The sequence below is a fragment of the Gekko japonicus genome, unplaced genomic scaffold (genome assembly GCF_001447785.1).
Source record: "Gekko japonicus isolate JY-2015 unplaced genomic scaffold, Gekko_japonicus_V1.1 scaffold1322, whole genome shotgun sequence".
In the NCBI taxonomy this organism is placed as follows: Eukaryota; Metazoa; Chordata; class Lepidosauria; order Squamata; family Gekkonidae; genus Gekko; species Gekko japonicus.
This window is the reverse complement of record NW_015172044.1, coordinates 231,901-250,658: the sequence shown is the minus strand read 5'-3', so window position 1 is coordinate 250,658 and position 18,758 is coordinate 231,901. Positions and strand designations below refer to the sequence as shown.

Here is an 18,758-nt window from a genome sequence, read left to right as displayed (position 1 = left end):
TTTCTTCCAGAACGACTGATAGATTTTTGCCTTGTAGATCTGCATTCTGATTGGTATTGCCCAAGCGATTGTTGTCTATCGGGTCATGGTGACAGTCCTATTTGCTCAGTCCAACTCTGAATTCTTTCGAGAGCGAGCCACTACTATGGCAGTAGTAACAGGGGCTGTGTTGCATTACATGTCCATCGTCACGATGAGCAAGGTATAGAACATTGCACAGTGGTATATCTGCCACCTCTCTGTCTTACAGTTATTCTTCACGGCACGCCTCGCACTGCTTTTGTTTCCCTCTTGTCTCTTGTAGGTGAACAAGCATGTAGCTGTGTTCCTCTGTGATCTGGGTAAGAGAAATTTCATTCTCTGCACATAAGTGCATCTGCTTGACATCTATTGGGACTGAGTATGAGGGATAAATAAACTATAAGGGTAAGTGGGGAAAAGAGTTTCCTATGAGCATGATCTCAGATACAGTCATAATGGTCTTGGAGCAGGCTCACTTGGAGGCATAGAAGAATAAGAACAGGCATGCCAGGTGTTGCCACTAACTTGTGTGCCTGTGTTCTTGTTTCCAGAGAAGCCAAGGACATTGTCTGAACGTGAGAACAACTTAACAGTCAAAATCTTCACCCTCCAGTTCGTCACCCATTTCTCTTCTCTAATTTACATTGCTTTCTTCCTTGGGAGGTAAAGAAGAAAGTGACAGTGTGGTCCATTAGTTAGAGTATTCAACACAAGTTTCTCAGATACTCAGTTCCTGCTATTCCCCCCCCCACCCTCTGTTTCAAATTGACAGCTGTAAAATAGAAAGAGTGATGGCTTTCCTCTTGTGGATATTGTAAGAACAAATCCACACACTGTAAAACACTTTTCAAATTTTAGATAATGCTTTACATTTATAAGTGATCATCTGTGCTAGAGAATTTGTACTGTTGGGGACGTACCATGGCATGTCTTTGACAAAACTGGGGCCGTTGTATTCAGAAAACATGGGTATAACACGTGCCCCCTTTATATTCACGGTACCGTGAGGGTCTGCGTGAAGTGCCTGGTCAGAGCTGCTTATAATTTTTCTGACCAGTCTGCTATACAAATCTACAGAAGTCTCTTCGGGGTATTTGTTTTGCTTCTTTGACAAGGATATTTGTAAGGACCACTGCTACGTGTATTTGCTTCACTATTAAAGAGTTAGGCACCACGGCTTGTTAACTTCAAAACAGAACAGGCTTTATTTACAGAAAACACAACCGGGGGATAGAACCTTTACACGGAGGATGATTCGTTTCTTTTCAGCAGGGCTTTTTTGGTAGAAAAAGCCCAGCAGGAACTCATTAGCATAACAGGCCACACCCAACAGCAGGAACTCATTAGCATATTAGGCCACAACCCCTGACAACACAGCTCATTGGCATATTAGGCCACACCCCATGCTACCAGAAGTGTGGTCATCCAGCCACATCCACCTTTTGCTTCTTATTCTGTTTACCTTGTTTGCTGTCAAAACCTTTTTTGTAGCAGGAACTCCTTTGCATGTTAGGCCACACACCCCTAATGTAGCCAATCCTAATGAGTTTCTGCTGTTGGGTGTGGCCTATTATGCTAATGATTTCCTGCTGGGCGTGGCCAACTCCGGAGCCAGCTGGAACTCCGTTCCTGTGCGTTCCTGCCCCAAAATAGCCCTGCTTTTCAGGCTGAACTCTTGAACTTGGTTTTTACTTAGGCAGCATGCTTGTTGCTTTTGCTTTCACGCAGATGTTAAACAGTTCACTACACCCTCTGATGATCACACCCTCCTGTACTGATTCGTGGTTAACTTTTGCCTTTGGTACTCTCACCCCTCTTGAGCCCAACTGGCCACCGACCAGCTGTCCTGACTCGGCCCAGACCGCTTCCTCAGCCCTCATTGAACCACTTCTCTCAGATCCCTTAAGGAGTGATGTATCGTTTGTGTATGACACGGTTGTGTTTAGCTATTAACTGTCTGGTCACTGTCCCCTTCCTTCCGAGGAACTCAGTAAGCCAGGTTATTCCAGCCCCAGTTATCTGTTTAACTGTTATTTGGCTTTCGACACCCAGAGCTACCGAGCTGGAGCTCCTTCAGTTAGCTGACCGACCCTCTGTTAGCTCTCCGTCCCACTCACTAACGGCTTCTTCCCAACTGCCAATCCCAAACTGACCGTTTGGTCCGTTAAATGCCAATCACCGAGGGTTCCGAGCTAAATGGCCCCCTCCTCACTCAGTCACGTGACTCAGCAGTGTTCTGTGTTTACTTCCTGCTGGTCCCAGATCTTTAAGTTCGTCACAACGGGGTTGATGGTTTTTCTCATTTCTCATTCTCTTGCTCTTGGTCAGGCAGGCACCTGCTTCAGTTTACCCTATCTGGAGATCTGCTTTGTAATCCTTCCGCTAGGCTTGCCAAGTCCCCCCAGGGGGTGGGAAAACCCCTGCCCCAGAGGCCCGTTCCCCAGCTGACAGGCCCTTGTCGCCCATGCCTCCCGGGGCGATAGGGGTTGTGGCCCAAGTGCCAGTGGAGTCTGGCGTGACGGACCCCGGACACCTTTCTGATAGGGTTGCCAAGTGGTTTTCTTGCCGCAGCGGGGGACTCCGAGGGATGGTCGTGGCCCCGCCCCAGTGTGCCCGGCGGCGTCACGTCACTTTTGGGTGATGTGCATGCGGCGCGTGTGCGCTTTGCGCACTGCACGCACTCCAGCCACAAGCCGGGAGTTCCAGGCTGCGGCAAGAAAATGACTTGGCAACCCTACCTTCCGCATCTTCATAATCATGGCACATTCCCTTCCAAACCTGAATCTGATGAAGTGAGCTGTGACTCACAAAACCTGATGCTGGAATAAATGTTGTTAGCCTTTGTTACTGGACTCCTCTTGAAGCTTTTGAATGGTGCGTGTGTGTGTCTGTGTGCTCCTAAGGGAAAGGACTGATGACAAAAAGAACTGATTATTTTTCTTTTTTCGTTAGGATTAATGGCCGTCCTGGAAACTATGTACGTGTTGCTGGCAAGTGGAGACTGGAAGAAGTAAGTTTCTTTTTCTTTGCCATACTGGCTCTCCTTCCGTTCATCTTTGTTCAGAAGAAGATCTTCCTTCGAAACGGCAAGACATTCCGGAGATCACCATCAATATATTTTTCTATGATTATGTCTATTATTATTATTATGTCTATTATTATATTATTATTATGTCTATTAGTCACTTTTTCACAGTTTTTCTTGTTCTCCGTATTATCTCCTTCTGTTCAACCAGGGAAACGTTTTGTATATAATGCAATAAATACTATATTGAAAAGTTTGTACAAATGTGAATTAATTTTAAAGTGTTTGATTCATACGTTCATAGAAAATCACCTATTAGCTTATACATAGACATTATACATAAACAGTTCACAATATATTTAAGAGAATCACAATACATTAGTACATAACGAAGCTTCCGGCTTGAGTCTTCGTTTCGCTCCTAGACTTCCTCAGAAGTAAATTCTCTTATTCATCATTTTGCATTTAGTGAGCGTTGTCTCTTTTGTTTTCCAAAACTCTTCTCTCTGCTTATCAAAGCTTATGTTCCAAATAGGAAGCAACAACCTTCATATCAGGCTCCAGTCCAGTCTGCTGTACGCTATTGAATGCAGGAAGTCTAGGAGCAAAACGAAGACTCAAGCCGGAAGCTTTGTTACTTACTAATGTATTGTGATTCTCTTAAATATATTGTGAACTGTTTATGTATAATGTCTATGTATAAGCTAATAGGTGATTTTCTATGAATTTATGAATCAAACACTTTAAAATTAATTCACATTTGTATAAACTTTTCAATATAGTATTTATTGCATTATATAAAAAAACATTTCCCTGGTTGTTTTTATCATTCTGACCATTTCTCAACTAGGAGGTCTCTTACATATTTTTGTATCTCCTTCCGTTCAAGGCACATTTGATTACAGTGAACAAAGGTGACTCTGATGTGCACGGATCTTCTGGACATTTATTTATTTATTTTATGAGAACATTTATTTCCCACCTTTCTACCCAATCGGTACCACCAAGGTGGTGAAGAATTAAAACAAACATAAAAACACACCTTAAAGCCAGTTAAAAAACAGAGCTGAAATACATACGTAAAACACAAAACAGCAGATTAAAACATAGGAAGGAGGGATCGTTGAGGGAATACCAGACCAACCCCCCCCCCCCCACATTCTCTTGCTGGCAGAAAATAGTGATAGAGAGGGGGATAAATGAATACCCTGGGAGAGAGTCTTCCATAATTTTAGCACCAGGACTAAGAAGACCCTCTCTCACTGTTTTAATTTGAACTTTTTTTAGAGCGTGAGTGGCAATAAATGGTCTTGATCAGTGTTCCCTCTAAGCTGAGTTAGTGTGAGCTAGCTCATGGTTTTTTAGCCTCCAGCTCACACATTTTTGTCTTCAGGAATGATGGCTCCAGAGCAAACCAATTTATGCAGTAGCCATAGCTTCAATGCCAGTAGCTCCCAAAGTAGAATTTTTGCTCACAAGACTCCACAGCTTAGAGGGATCATTGGTCTTGAGTACAACCTTTAGAGATGAGGTGTCGAACTCATTTATTATGAGGGCCGGATCTGATGTAAGTGTCACTTTGTCGGGCCAGGCGTGCCATAAAATGTAATGCCAGGTAGCGGAGATATAAACTTTATAAAGGACACAGGCAAACCCAATGAATGATATTATTTTTTACTCAAAATACAAACAAAAGCAATTGATTCCAAACAGTGAAAGCAATTGATTTACTGGGGCACCCACAGAGGCCCCAATAAATGTATTGAATCATATGCAAGACTAGATTTTTTCCAAGGGATACTATAAAAGAGGAGGAAGTATCTTACATTTCTGTACAAATTAGTTACTTTTTGTATATATGGCACTTTTAGGAGATGTCATCTTCCTTGCAGGTAAATAGGGTAGTTTTTCAGCAAACCCCTCCCCCCAAGCCCAGGCTCAGCAGCCAAAGATGGCTACAATCTGTCTCTCGCTCTTCTTTCCTCACTTCTGCCACCCTACCTCTGAGGATCTTGAGGGGGCATACTGGGCTTCCCCTCCACTGCCCCATCCCCACCAACAACAACTACCCTGTGAGGTGGGCTAGGCTGAGCAACCAGCCCCAGGTGACCCAGACGACGTGGTCCTGGATCGGGAGGGGGGGGGTGTCTGAACCTGGTGTCTGAACCAGGTGGGGAGGGGGGAGACAGGGGTTCGCCATCCTCCCTGACACTCACTCATGCCTCTGGGCTCTGTGGCTGTTCAGATGTGTGGCAGCAACAGTGGAACTCTTTTTTCTCTTCGCTCCTCCATTCGCTTCCAAAGCCAGGATGTCTTCCCCCTCAGAGCAGCATACACGAGAGAGCCCAGTTGCCTCTCGATCCATGCGCTGGCCCTCCTCCTCCTCCTCTCTCCCCACCAGCCCCATCCCATACATGAGAGCCAGTTTGGTGTCAGAATGAAGTGTGCGGACTCTAATCTGGGTTTGATTCCCCACTCCTCCACTTGCACCTGGCTGGACGACCTTGGGCAAGCTGTAGTTCTGTCAGAGCTGTTCTTGAAAAAGACCCGTTTCTGTCAGAGCTCTCTCAGCCCCACCTACCTCACAGGGTGTGTGTTGTGGGGAGGGGAAGGGAAAGGAGTTTGTCAGCTGCTCTGAGACACCTTTGGGTAGTGAAGGGCGGGGTCTAAATCCAATCTCCTCCTCCTCCTCCTCCTCCTCTTCTTCTTCTTCTTTAAACTGGTCACTGCCCCCCAAGCAGCCTCTGGCCTTCCCTCCCTCGCACCCGTTGCTCATGGGCTGGATAAGAGCCCTGGGTGGGCCAGTTCTGGGCCCTGATCTGTATGATTGATACCTCTGCTTTAGATAGAACATAAGAACATAAGAGACGCCAATGTTGGATCAGGCCAAAGGCCCATCCCGTCCAACACTCTGTGTCACACAGTGGCCAGAAATACCAGATGCCATCAGGAGGTCCACCAGTGGGGCCAGGACATTAGAAGCCCTCCAACTGTTGACACCCCCCCAAGCACCAAGAAGACAGAGCATCACTCGCCCCAGAGCCCCCATCTATACCTTGTGGTTAATAGCCACTGATGGACCTCTGCTCCATATGCTTATCTAATTCCCTTTTGAAACTTTTCTCTTTTTTTCCCTTGCTTTCTAGTGCCACCCTAGTGGTTGCCTTTTAGATCTCTTTCTCCAGATGGCTATAATCATGACATTAAAGCAAACCCTGAACAACCTTGAGGAATACTTGTTACCGTAAGTAAGCATAATTCACGTGATTGGAACTGGGTCCCTCTGTACTCTGGGGGTGACAGACTCCCAGAGTGAGAAAAAAGGAAGTGTGTGGGGATTGTGTGTGTATGTGTGTGCCCCAATCACATTTCTTTGGTAGAAAATATTTTGTGAATTGTACTTTGTCCTTGCAAGAGAACCAGCTGAATTGGGGGGGGGGGGGGGGAGGATGTATATTATGTTCCTGCAGACTCGATTGGGCAGTGGTTTGGACTGGGGGTGGGGATTTTCTTTGCAGCATGGGGCCAGACTCACTTGCTCAAGATCTCTTGTCCTTGGATAAGGGCACCTTCCTGTTGTGTGCTTTATTCAGGTCTCCTCTCACTGTGCCGCGTTCTGCTCTGCATTTGTATCGGGTACAGTCTGTTGAGGAGCTGATGTATGAAGGAATACAAGTCTTGAGGTGGGGGGGTTGTGATTTAATGATCTTCTGGACATTTCTGCTCCTTGTAACCCTATGAGCCAATTCATATATACGGTGGCACTCACATGAGCACTTTCAGAGTATGCAAGGGTGTCTGTGGACTCCACCTATGAAGATGATTTTTGTACGAACTGGTATCTTCATGTAGTCGTGTAGTGTATTCAAAGTTGCCTTGAATGCATGATATGTTGTGAAACATCTAATGCAATCTAGTGTAATGTAAAGCTTCATCCTGGGCTAGGATCCAAATCCATCCAATCGTGTTACTAGCCCAGGAAGCACCTAACCAATCACCTTCTAGCAATCACATCCGTGATTGGTCCTTATGTGAACAACCTTATTGGTTGGTATTTGTACAGTGGGTGTGGCTACATTAGCCGGGAATAGGGCTGCCAATTCCCCCCGCGGGGCGGATTTCCCCCCGCTTTGGAGGCCCAATTTCCGCCGCCGCAGAATTGGGCCCCGGGGGAAACCCCACCCTGGCGTGCACGTCACCCAGACGTGACATGATGACGCCGGGCACGCTGGAGGCGGGGCCACAGCCATTTGAGGGGAAAACATAGAGTTTTCCTCTCAAATGGCTGTGGCCCCGCCTCCAGCGTGCCCAGCATCCACGTCACGTCCGGGTGACGTGCATGCGGTGCGCGCGCACGGGGACGCCGTCCGGGAGCCCCCCGCCGCGAGACCAAACGGATTTGGCAACCCTAGCCGGGAATGTTTAAAAGCAGGACAGCTGCAATGTAAAAGCTGTTCTGGCTATCAGATGTTGATCCGTGTTGGAGTTGTGTTCGAGTGGAAGAATAAAGCTGTGTTCTTGCTGAATCGCTCTCCGACTGCTTTGTTAAGCGAGCGACTTAACAAGGGACTACATGATTTGTACAAGTGTGGCAATCTTTCTTTTAGGCTACCAGGTTACTTCAGCTGCAGCAGCTGCTGCTGTGCAATTCGTATATTTATCTGTTTTAGCTTTATGCTGCCTTTCTACCTCCAGGTGGCTTATAAAGAAGAAACAAATGTTCAAAGCCCATCCTGAAACATCAAATTTAAAACAACTCAAATCCAATTTAAAAGCGTCTTAGAATGCAATAACCAGCAGCAGCTCATCAATCCGCCAATTATTCACAAGTCTTCCAGAATAGAAAAGGATTTCTGAAGGCCTGCAGAGATGGCATCAACCTGACCTTCTGGGGAAGGGAGTTTCTTGGTACCGGCCGCACAAGTCCACCAGGGTCCTCCCATCACATTCCCATGAAGTGGAGCCAGGCCTAAGGGAAACAGTTCTCTTTGCACAAGCATGGGCCGAGTTCAGACTGACAATTTGAAGCGCTAGGGAGTCGTGGCATAGAAAACCCGGAACAGACCCAGAACGGCCTGGTCACGGTATTCCTGTTCACACCGCAGCGAATGAAGCGGGAGGATACTGTGGAGGAAGCGCAAGGGAGCGTTCGCACTGTTGGCCCGCCCCTGGCAGGCTGCTAGTGGCTGTTTCTGCGCTCCGCTGCATGTGCCTATGCGCATGGGCGCCTGCCGCGGAAACAGCCAGCACCTCTTATCAACGACTGTGGGTTGTTCCCGCCTTAGCAGCACTTGCATTCACACTCAGGGAACCGGAATCAACCCGCTCTACACACAGTTTGCTACCACTTTCACCTGGTACTCTTTCAACTCGGGAGGGAAGTGGCACAAGACGGCCTGAGTACGGCTGGGGGATGCCTGAAAGATGTGCCTGTGTGAACCCGCCCCTTTAATCCGCTACTGAAACGCTCCTGAAACGTTTGGCTGCCGGGCCAAACTGCCAGTCTGAACTCGGCCATGGATGCTCAAAAACTGAAGTGTCCCCTGTCAGCTATGCTGCCATGATTGGGGGGGATCCATTCTCGTGCTCTGTGGGCCAGATGCTGCTTCTTTACTTTTGCTTCTGAAATGCTGTCTTATCAATGACCTTGCAGGTTGACAGTGTAGTGTCTGGGATGCCTGGAACCGTGGGAGCGCTTTTGGTTCCCAGCTGCGGCCTCTAACTGCCTGGGACCCTTTCTCCCGCGTGCGGAAGTCAGGCTAATTGGCCTATGGAAAGGGGGGGTGCATACAAATACCCTATATCCCATTATGCTTGTAGGAACGTTGCCATTCTTAACAGTGACTTTGTTACTGTATCTATAGCTCTGCAATAAAGTATAACCCTTCTGATAAGCGTGTACTCAGTTGTTGGCTGGGGAACCTGACAAGACCTTTTTTAGTTGATTCCAGGCAGTGTTCAGACAAGGAATATCCCAGACCTTCATCAGAAAACAGACCATTCATTGCAATTAGGAAATCCCACGGGGGACTTTGGCTATGGTTGCCAACTTGTGTGTAGCTATTTGTAGACATCTCTGGCAGTTCGTGGGTCCGGCACTTTGAGACTTTTCCAGCCTTGTTTCATTTCTCTCCCATAGCTGGATAAAGTATCAGTTCAGAAAGCTTTGTGCCAAGCCCAGGCACCACAGCAAAATCCACATGGAGGAGAGTGCCCAGGACCAATGCAAGGAGGACTGGCTGTGGAATTACCAGCTGAATGAAGTCGACATCTTCAGTTTGTTCAATGAGTTCTTGGAGATGAGTAAGTGAAGTCGGGGGAGTGGCCAGGGGGTGGGTGAATCACAAGAATAAATGGGGCACAACTCAACATTCTGGCCCTGGCATCCCGTCATGTTCAGTCCTCTGCCCAGCTGTGTCGGGAAGGGGGTGTGGCTCAAGTGACAGAGCAGGAGCTTTGACTATGATGTGCACGTTTTAATTTATTTTGCCCCACAATCGTCTTGAGTCAGGTAGCTTTTTGAAGTGCCAGGGGGAAATGATGTAAACAGAGAATGGGGGAAAACTGTGGCCTCATGGGCTCATACTATCATTGCTGGTGGGAATGTCCTAAGATATATCCTTTTTGGTGTGACGTTATCGGTCAAATTAATGAGATTGTTCTACTCAGCCTGCCCATCAGTCCTGAACTGGCTCTTCTTAGTCTTACGGATCCGATAGTTGGAACAGCAGCTCTTAAAGAGCTCATCTCGATTTTACTAGCTGCAGCAAGAACAGCAATAGCATCGGTTTGGAAATCCATCACCCCTCCAACTCTCCAGGCTTGGCACAATAAAATTTGGGACCGATTCATTCTAGAGAAAAATCACAAATATTACTCAACTCTCAAACAGGGGCTGAGTTAAATAAAAGCATAAGAACATAAGAGATGCCAATGTTGGATCAGGCCAAAGGCCCATCCAGTCCAACACTCTGTCACACAGTGGCCAGAAATACCAGGTGCCATCAGGAGGTCCACTAGTGGGGCCAGGACATTAGAAGCCCTCCCACTGTTGACCCCCCCAAGCACCAAGATGACAGAGCATCACTTGCCCCAGAGTACCTATCTATACCTTGTGGCTAATAGCCACTGATGGACCTCTGCCCTATATGCCTATCTAATTCCCTTTTGAAGCCGTCCATGCTTGTAGCCACCACCACTTCCTGTGGCAGTGAATTCCAAGTGTTAATCACTCTTTGGGTGAAGAAGTACTTCCTCTTATCTCTTCTAACCCGACCGCTCAGCAATTTCATGGAGTGCCCACGAGTTTTTGTCTTGTGAGAAAGGGAGAAAAGGACCTCTTTCTCTACCTGCTCTTTCCCATGCATAATCTTATAAACCTCAATCATGTCACCCCTCAGTCGTCATTTCTCCAAGCTAAAGAGCCCTAAGCGCTTTAACCTTTCCTCATAGGGAAAGTGTTCCAACCCTTTTATCATTCGAGTTGCCCTTTTCTGCACTTTTTCCAAAGCTATAATATCCTTTATAAGGTATGGTAACCAGAATTGCACACAATATTCCAAATGTTCAGACTGGCAGTTTGAAGCAGGAGGGAGTCGTGGCAAAAAAGACCCGGAACAAACTGTTCCGGGTATTCCCGGTCATACTGCACCGACTGATGCAGAAGGATACCGGGAAGGAGGTGCAAGGAAACGTTCACACTGTTGGCCCGCCCCTGGTGGAGGCACGGCTGTAAGACATGGCTTTCTATTCGGTAATCTGGAGATATGCACATAAGTGCTTATGCATATGTGCATAAGGGCACAAGAAAAATGCGGCTTTGCGCATAAGGGGACAAGAAAAAATGCGGCTTTTGTGCTTAAGGGCATAAGGGCACAAGAAAAAATGCGGCTTTTGGTGTTCACACTTTGTTGGTGCGGGATGGACACGGGATAATAGCGCTTTCCAGGGTTTGCTACCACTTTCACCTGGTATCTTTTAAACTCGGGAGGGAAGCGTTATGAGATGGGTTGAGTACAGCTGGGGAACACCGGACAGATGTGCCTGTGTGGAACTGCCCCTTTAATCCGTTTGTGAAACGTTTCTGAAACGTGCCTATATTGGGCCAGACTGCCAGTCTGAACTCGGCCAGGGATTCATCCTCTGCGTCCTCACGCTTTGAATCCATTTGGTTCCGGTTAATTCAGTATGTGACGGATAAGAATGTACTTCCAGCTAACGCTTCTTACCTTTCTTGGATACGTTTCTGATCTAAATCTGGTTCACAGGGTTGTTTGGGTATCTTATAGATAGCCAGTTATAGAGAGCCAGTTTGGTGTCGTGGTTAAGTGTGCACACTCTAATCTGGGAGAACCGGGTTTGAGTCCCCACTCCTCCACTTGCACCTGCTGATGTGACCTTGGGTCTGTCACAAGCTCTGGCACAGCTGTCCTTGAAAAAGAGCAGTTTGTGTCAGAGTTCTCTCAGCCCCACCCACCTCACAGGGTGTCTGTTGTGGGGAGGGGAAGGGAAAGGAGTTTGTAAGCTGCTCTGAGACTCCAAGTGAAGGGCAGGGTATAAATCCAATCTCTTCTTCTTCTCTTCTTCTTATAGCAACCAGGTTTCATTGCAGTTATAAATATTTCCTTATTGTGCTTAGTATATTTACATGATCGTAGTGCGTAGGAAACTCCTGAGTGTTTAGGATGGCTGACCATTCTTATGTAATCAAAAAATGTTTTTTAAGGTTTTTGTTGCTTTTTACTCTTTCTGTGGCTCAAATGTTGGTTACGCAATTCATTTTGTTATTTTTATTTGTTGAAGCTTCTTAATAAAAAAAAGAGAGAATGGGGGAGGGGGGATATGTGTGTACTACATGAAGCTTCTCTCATATAACCTTCCATTCTCTGGAGAAAGTGTGATCTGTCACTCGTTTTAGAGAGCAACACAATTTAGATTATGCTGAGAACTTTGGAACAGTGGTTTAGGTATACTTTGGCTTAGGTATACTCTCTGCAATAAAAACCACAAATTTCACTGTAAGAAAAGCTAGTTCCAGAGGGTTAGCTGTGTCAGTCAACAGTAGAAGAGTTAAGATTTGTGTCCAGAAACAACCTTGAGACGGGCAAGATTTACACGGTGAAAAATCTCTAAGGTGCTACTAGACTCAAATTTATGCAAGTTTGCTAATTTGCACATCTCCTGCTAATTTGGGGTAGTTCTGTCCACCTCTCTGTCCACACTTTATTTGGTGTGGTAGGTTCCAAATGGAATGCCAAAGGTGTGGTGATTTCATGCTTAGAGAAGAATAACCACAACATTCGTATAAATGGTGACCATCTCGGATGGTCTCTTGCCTTGAAAGCTCTGTGGGGTCACCATTACTGGGTTGCAACTTGATAGCAAAACCCCCCCCCCCATCATAAACTGCCTTTCAGATTAAAAAAAAACACTTTAAATAACCATTTTAAAATACATATTTGAAATAAGTATTTTGCATAATTTTATTATGTTTTTAAGGAGCTGCGGTGGCTCAAGTGGTTAAGACGCTGAACTGCAGGCTGTGGAAGGTCAGTAGTTCAGCAGTTCAAGACCCGAGTGTGCCGCATGACGGAGTGAGCTCCCGTCTCTAGTTCCAGCTCCTGCCAACCTAGCAGTTCGAAAGCAAGAAATTGCAAGTAGATAAATAGGTACCACTTCGGTGGGAAGGTAACAGCGTTCTGTGCGCCTTGGTGTTTAGTCATGCCGGCCACATGACCACGGAAATGTCTTCAGACAGCGCTGGCTCTTCGGCTTTGAAACGGAGATGAGCACCGCAACCCTAGAGTCGGACTCGACTGGCTTTCGAGCAAGGGAACCTTTACCTTTACCTTTATTCTGTTTTTACTTGATGTGGGGAGAGGCAAAAATCTGTACAGGGAACTAAAATCTGCCACCCCACTACTGGAAGGCTTACATACTTCTTCTCCATTTTGGCAAAGATTTGAAAACAATGGCCACACAGTTTTGAGATCATCTTTGCCTCCTTAAGGAATATTATGTTTGCTTGAAACATGAAAGTTGAAATTCTGAGGATGCCACATTCTGTGTCTGGAACCAGTTCTGCATGTGAAATGCAGTCTCAGAATTGTGGGATACACACAGCCTTGGCAACATCTGTTGTTGCTTTCTTCTTCCTTGGTGCTAAAGCCACTGGGAAAATAATTCAACTCTTGGGCTTGAAACACTCCAATCTTGGACTCACATAAAAACAGGTAATGATAGGAACAGTCCTTAGGTTTGTACCAGTCTGCTTCTGGTGTGCAGCTACTGGGCTACGGTGCATCTCTGGAGGGCCAGGAGCATAATACATGCTAGAATGTTGTCTGTCATTCAGTACTTCTCTTCAATGTACTGTGTTCTAAATCCTCAGCAATCCAATACAGCTTCACCACCATTTTTGTGGCTTCCTTCCCTCTTGCCCCATTGCTGGCCTTTTTCAACAACCTCATTGAAATTCGGTGCGATGCTATCAAGATGGTGAAACTGCAGAGGCGTATGGTGCCCAGGAAAGCCAAGGATATCGGTAAGGTGATGCTCAGAATAGTATAGACACACATCTTATATAAACTGGGGGGGGGGGGCAGCCATGAGAATTGCACTTACTGATACTCTGCTACTTGGGTATACTCTTATCCCAGATATTGTGAGGACACAAGATTTCAAAGGCCTTTACTGGGTCCACGTGACATGCGCAGAGGGCCCCCCCCCCAAGATAAAGCCAGGGGAGACAGTTTAAACAAGCTGTGTAGGCTTCAGCATTAGGAGGGGAATGAGCCAAGCAGAGAAGGAATCGTTAGCATCTGAGACTTGGACGTATTCTGGAGAACTAACCTTGATTGCGTGTGCTCAAGCCCCAGAGGCAGTTTGCCACATCTGTTGTGACCAGTGTTCCCTCTAAGCTGAGTTAGTGTGAGCTAGCTCACAGTTTTCTAGCCTCCAGTTCACAGATTTTTGTTTCATGCCAGCAGCTCACAAATTAACATTTTTGCTCACACAACTCCACGGCTTAGAGGGAACATTGGTTGTGACTGGCTGGGGAAGGAAGCCTAAGACTGACTTCAAATGGCCAAACCTGGAACAGATACTCGGAGGCTGCCCTCCTGCCTTTGCTTGGCCAACAGGGCAACGTGTTGTGCTAGCTGCGCACCAGGCTCCAGCTTTTCTCGCTTAAAGCTACTGACTTTAGGGGCTCTCTCCGGGTCTGAATTTGGCACTGACACCTTATATAAGAACTCAGTTAGAAACTGGTGGGAGAATGAAAGGAGGGAATGGATCTGTTTATTTCCTTTCCCTGTTGTAATTGCCTTGGCCATGGGACCAATAAGCACATTCTTTATCAAGGGCTGAAAGCTTGGGGGGGGGGGACATGTTCTCAACATGAAGCTGACCAAGGGAATCTCTCTCCCTCCCCCCCCCCCTTTGCAGGTATCTGGCTGCAGATCCTGGAAGCGATTGGTATTTTGGCTGTCATCGCCAACGGCCTGGTGATTTCCATCACCTCAGACTTCATCCCCATGCAAGTGTATAAATACACACTCGGCCCATGTGTACGGGAGAACTACACTGGCATCAAGTGAGTGCCATGCAAGAGCGGATTAGCAGCACTGTGATCATTATTGTGGTGATTTTCTTAGAGCTGAAGCCCCTCCCACATTGCTGAAGAACTGTGTGTGAGAGAGATCATCTGTAAAGTAGGTCTCACATCCTGGAGGGTGTGGGAAGAGCTAGGAAAAGTGACAAGAAGTTTTTTGTTGTTGTTCAGTCGCACAGTTGAGTCTGACCCTTCGCGACCCCATGGACCACGTCACGCCAGGCCCTCCTGTCTTCCGTCATGCTCCGGAGTTAGCTCAATTTCATCTCTGTTGCCTCGATGACACTGTCTAACCATCTCATCCTTTGCTGCCCCCTTCTTCTCTGACCTTCAATCTTTCTCAGCATCAGGGTCTTCTTCTCCAGCGAGTGCTCCCTTCTCATTGGGTGGCCAAAGTATCTGAGCTTCAGCTTCGGTATCTGGCTTTCCAGGGAACAGTCAGGGTTGATTTCTTTTAGGATTGACTGATTCGATCTCCTGGCAGTCCAAAAGTTAGTACTATTTAAAGTGGGCAAAGTGTGGCAAGGGTGAGTGAGATGTTTTAAAAGTTAGCCTCGTTCCATTCCACTGGCAACAGCATGCCTGGTGTGTTTCTCCAGCACAAGGGTATGTTCCATTGATAAGAACATGCAAAACAGCCTTGCATCACAGAAAGAAACTTTTGCGTTGCAGGGATGTGCCACAGACACAAAGCGATACACAGCACCTTGCTAGATAGGCTCTGATTTGCATCCGGCCACCATGGTGGGTTTTGAGGGCGAGTGTGGGTTAGATTCGGCTCTAGAAGGCCGAGCTTCTTCTTCCCAGTGGGTCTCCTGTGCTTTAGTCTGTCTTCTCTCCTTGGTCATGTAACTGCCATGCCCTGTCTTGTTCTATAACCCCCACTGCACAAAATTAAATGATATCAACTGAAAGCAAGGGCTGGTAAGAGCTTCTGGGTGGATTAATGTTCTCCGTGAGACAAGGAGTCCGATCAGATGGCTCTTTAGATCCGTGCGAGGCATGATTGCCTCACAGATCTATAGGTAATGTCCAGACACAAACATCTGGGAAATGTCCCTCTTCCATGGGTATCCCGTTTTGCCGCGCTTCGGAGCCGTACTTAAAAGATAGCCCTTTAAATCTGGGGTTTTCAGTTACCTGCGGGACAACTGCAGACTTTCACCCATCTGATCGTTCCACCAGCGCACAATCCTCCCATCGGGGTGGTCTGATGTCAGACCATCCCGAGCGGGTGCCATTTTAAAAAATCTCTACATGCGCGGATCAACAAGGATGTGCTGTCACGTCTATGCGCATGTGCAAAAAGTTTAAAAAACAAACAAACCACCGCACTCTTCCTTCAACAAGGACGGGCTGTGACGCCTCTGCGCATGCACAATTTTTTTTTAAAGAAACCCACCGCGCATGCCTCCTTCAGTGGACGCCATCTAGACAATCCAAAACGGAGGCAGTGTGCGGTAAGGCGATTCACTAGGGGGATGTCTGGTCGTGCTACGATGGATTAAAAAGATCAGGATAAAATTAAAGATGGCATAATGACGGGATTAGCTGCCATCTGAATGCACCCGAGGAAGTAAAATGCCTATCAGGTTGTTACTAGGCATAAAATAGGAGTAAAAGTTCATCCAGATGGATGAGCTGAATGACACTGGATTGACTTGCCCATCTGTGGCCACTAGTTTCAGTCTGTAACCTGAACTGTTTTGCTATATGATGACAAAGCTGTTTTCCCAATGTTATTTAAGCAAGTTTTTTTTTTTTTAAAGAGAATCTTATTCTATCTGGAAAAAAATCTAGGGTAGAGGATTGATTAAAAATCTGTTTATATCCCACTAGTTTCCTCAATGGGGACTGAAAGCAGTTTACAGTGTTATTCTCCCTTCTCCATTTTATTCTCACAACAACCATTCTGTGAGGTCAGTTATAGGTCGAGAGAGCCCAAGGTCACTCGGTGAGCTCCATGGCAGAGTCGGGGGTCAACCCGGGGTCACCCTTATCCTCAGGGCTTTTTTTGTAGAAAAAGCCCAGCAGGAACTCATTAGCATAATAGGCCACACCCAACAACAGAAATTCATTCGCATATCCGGCCACACCCATGAGAGCATAGCCCATTAGCATATTAGGCCGCACCCACATGTTACCAGAAGTGTGCTCATCCAGCCACACCCACCTTTTGCTTCTTATTCTGTTTACCTTCTTTGTTGTCCAAACCTAGGGCTTTTTTTGTAGCAGGAACTCCTTTGCATGTTAGGCCACACCCCTAATGTAGCCAATCTTAATGAGTTTCTGCTATTGGGTGTGGCCTATTATGCTAATGAGTTCCTGCTGGGCGTAGTCAACTTGGGAGCCAGCCGGAACTCCGTTCCTGTGCGTTCCTGCCCCAAAATAGCCCTACTTATCCTAATCTAACCCTCTAACTACTGAACTGCACTGATCCACCCTATTTTAAAATGCTTCGTAACTTAATGGAAATAGATACATAACAAATCTCCCCCCCCCCCCCCACAATGACATCAGGGAAGAGTCTTCAAGTAAACGCAAGCTCAGGCTAGATATTTTCACAAGTAGTTAGGAATCTTTTTAATACAAATCATTGTACTTTATGTTATATAAAATGCAGAAATGGGCTCCATTTATTTCATCACTTTAAGACGAAAGATAAAATGATGGACTAGTCAACACATCAACAGTTCCAAGTCTGATGCATCTGCTCTGAGAAAATGTATACAAATAAAATACATAAGATCAAAAATCAGTGCGTTGCTGAACACTTTTCTTTTCTAAACTTTGCCAGAGTCTTGTAACCTGCATATTTTGCCTAGGACACTATTGCACCCCAGTTAATGTTCCTTCTTGTCTTTTTCTTTTTTGCCTGCTTATAGCTGTTTGACAGGTTATGTGCACCACAGCCTTTCAGTATTCTCCGTCCAGGACCTCAAGAATCGCAATGACCTGTCAGATCTTAAAGACTCCACGGGAAATAAAATAACACACTGCAGGTACTGGCAACAGTGTGCTTTTGCTTCCATATTCTGAGCTTCACGACAGAAGCCTGACAGACCAGTCCATTAAGCAGAATATGTGCCTAAGCCTCGTTTTCTTTCACATTATCAGTACCGCCCTATAACGGTGTGGCTGTACTGAAATGTGCATGTAACTAATCGTCAGATCCCCAGTTAAAACACTCTCCACAACACTTTTGGCAGTGATGCTTTATTAGAGGATATGCTTACTACAGGAGCTGATTCTTTGTCAGAACTGAAGAAAAAGCATGTGGAATTCAGAGGTTATAGGTAAAACCCAATGCGTCCCCACACCCCGTGCATACGTCAGCATTTGGTCAGTAGCGTTTCTGTGACAACCATGACAGATATACGGTGTCTTATCTACTCCAGCTAGGCTTACCAAATTCCGGCGGGGGAATTGTATTTTCTGGCAGGATGGCGACGGCGGGTGCAGTGCGTGCAGCCGTCCCCGCGGCCAGGCTCCTGCCAGGAAATACAATTCCCCCGCTGGAATTTGGTAAGCCTAACTCCAGCCTAGCGAAAGAGTCTCCAAGGCCAAATCCCATGAGAACAGGCCAAGGGGTGCTACTTAAGAAACTATGGCTACAACAGTCAGGCACTCAACCCACGCACACTCCCCTCAGGAATTCCCCCCCCCAAAAGCATGGCAAGGTGAACAGTGAAGCAAAATGAAGAGAAACGAAACTGAGACCTTTACACTAATTTTGGCTCACCTTCCTGCAACAACCCAATGCATGGAAAACCAGCCTAATGCTGGGGTGCTCTGGAGATGGCTTTCATTCCATCCCAATTACACTGCGTATGGATTCGGATGGTGATTAACTGGCAGAGACCAGCCTCCTCTTTTTGTAAAGTCAGTGCCTGAGCCTTGAGTGCTGAAAATGGTAGAACTTCTTTGATCTTGATGGCTTTGTGTAATCTGATATCAGTGGAGGGCAGATATTTTGGCATAGTTCATCTAAAATGCCTATTTATGGCCCCGGTCAAACGGGACGGATATTGTGGGGGGGAGGCGTGGCTGTTTGCCCCGGGGCTAAAGAACGTGCGGTTGCGCAAGCAGATCTACCGTGGA

At 46.5% G+C, this 18,758-nt stretch overlaps 1 protein-coding gene across 1 annotated transcript in view; it reads left to right on the top strand.

The window, feature by feature from the left end:
• Positions 1-18,758, top strand: part of ANO9 (anoctamin 9) — a 62,310-nt gene that overhangs the window by 37,634 nt on the left and 5,918 nt on the right. Inside the window, exons 13-21 of the mRNA XM_015420704.1 lie at positions 38-202; positions 305-341; positions 573-684; positions 2,974-3,031; positions 6,193-6,290; positions 9,186-9,349; positions 13,437-13,589; positions 14,492-14,639; positions 17,543-17,659. Of these exons, the coding sequence (XP_015276190.1) occupies positions 38-202; positions 305-341; positions 573-684; positions 2,974-3,031; positions 6,193-6,290; positions 9,186-9,349; positions 13,437-13,589; positions 14,492-14,639; positions 17,543-17,659 (1,052 nt within the window). The remainder of the gene's footprint in view (positions 1-37; positions 203-304; positions 342-572; positions 685-2,973; positions 3,032-6,192; positions 6,291-9,185; positions 9,350-13,436; positions 13,590-14,491; positions 14,640-17,542; positions 17,660-18,758) is intronic.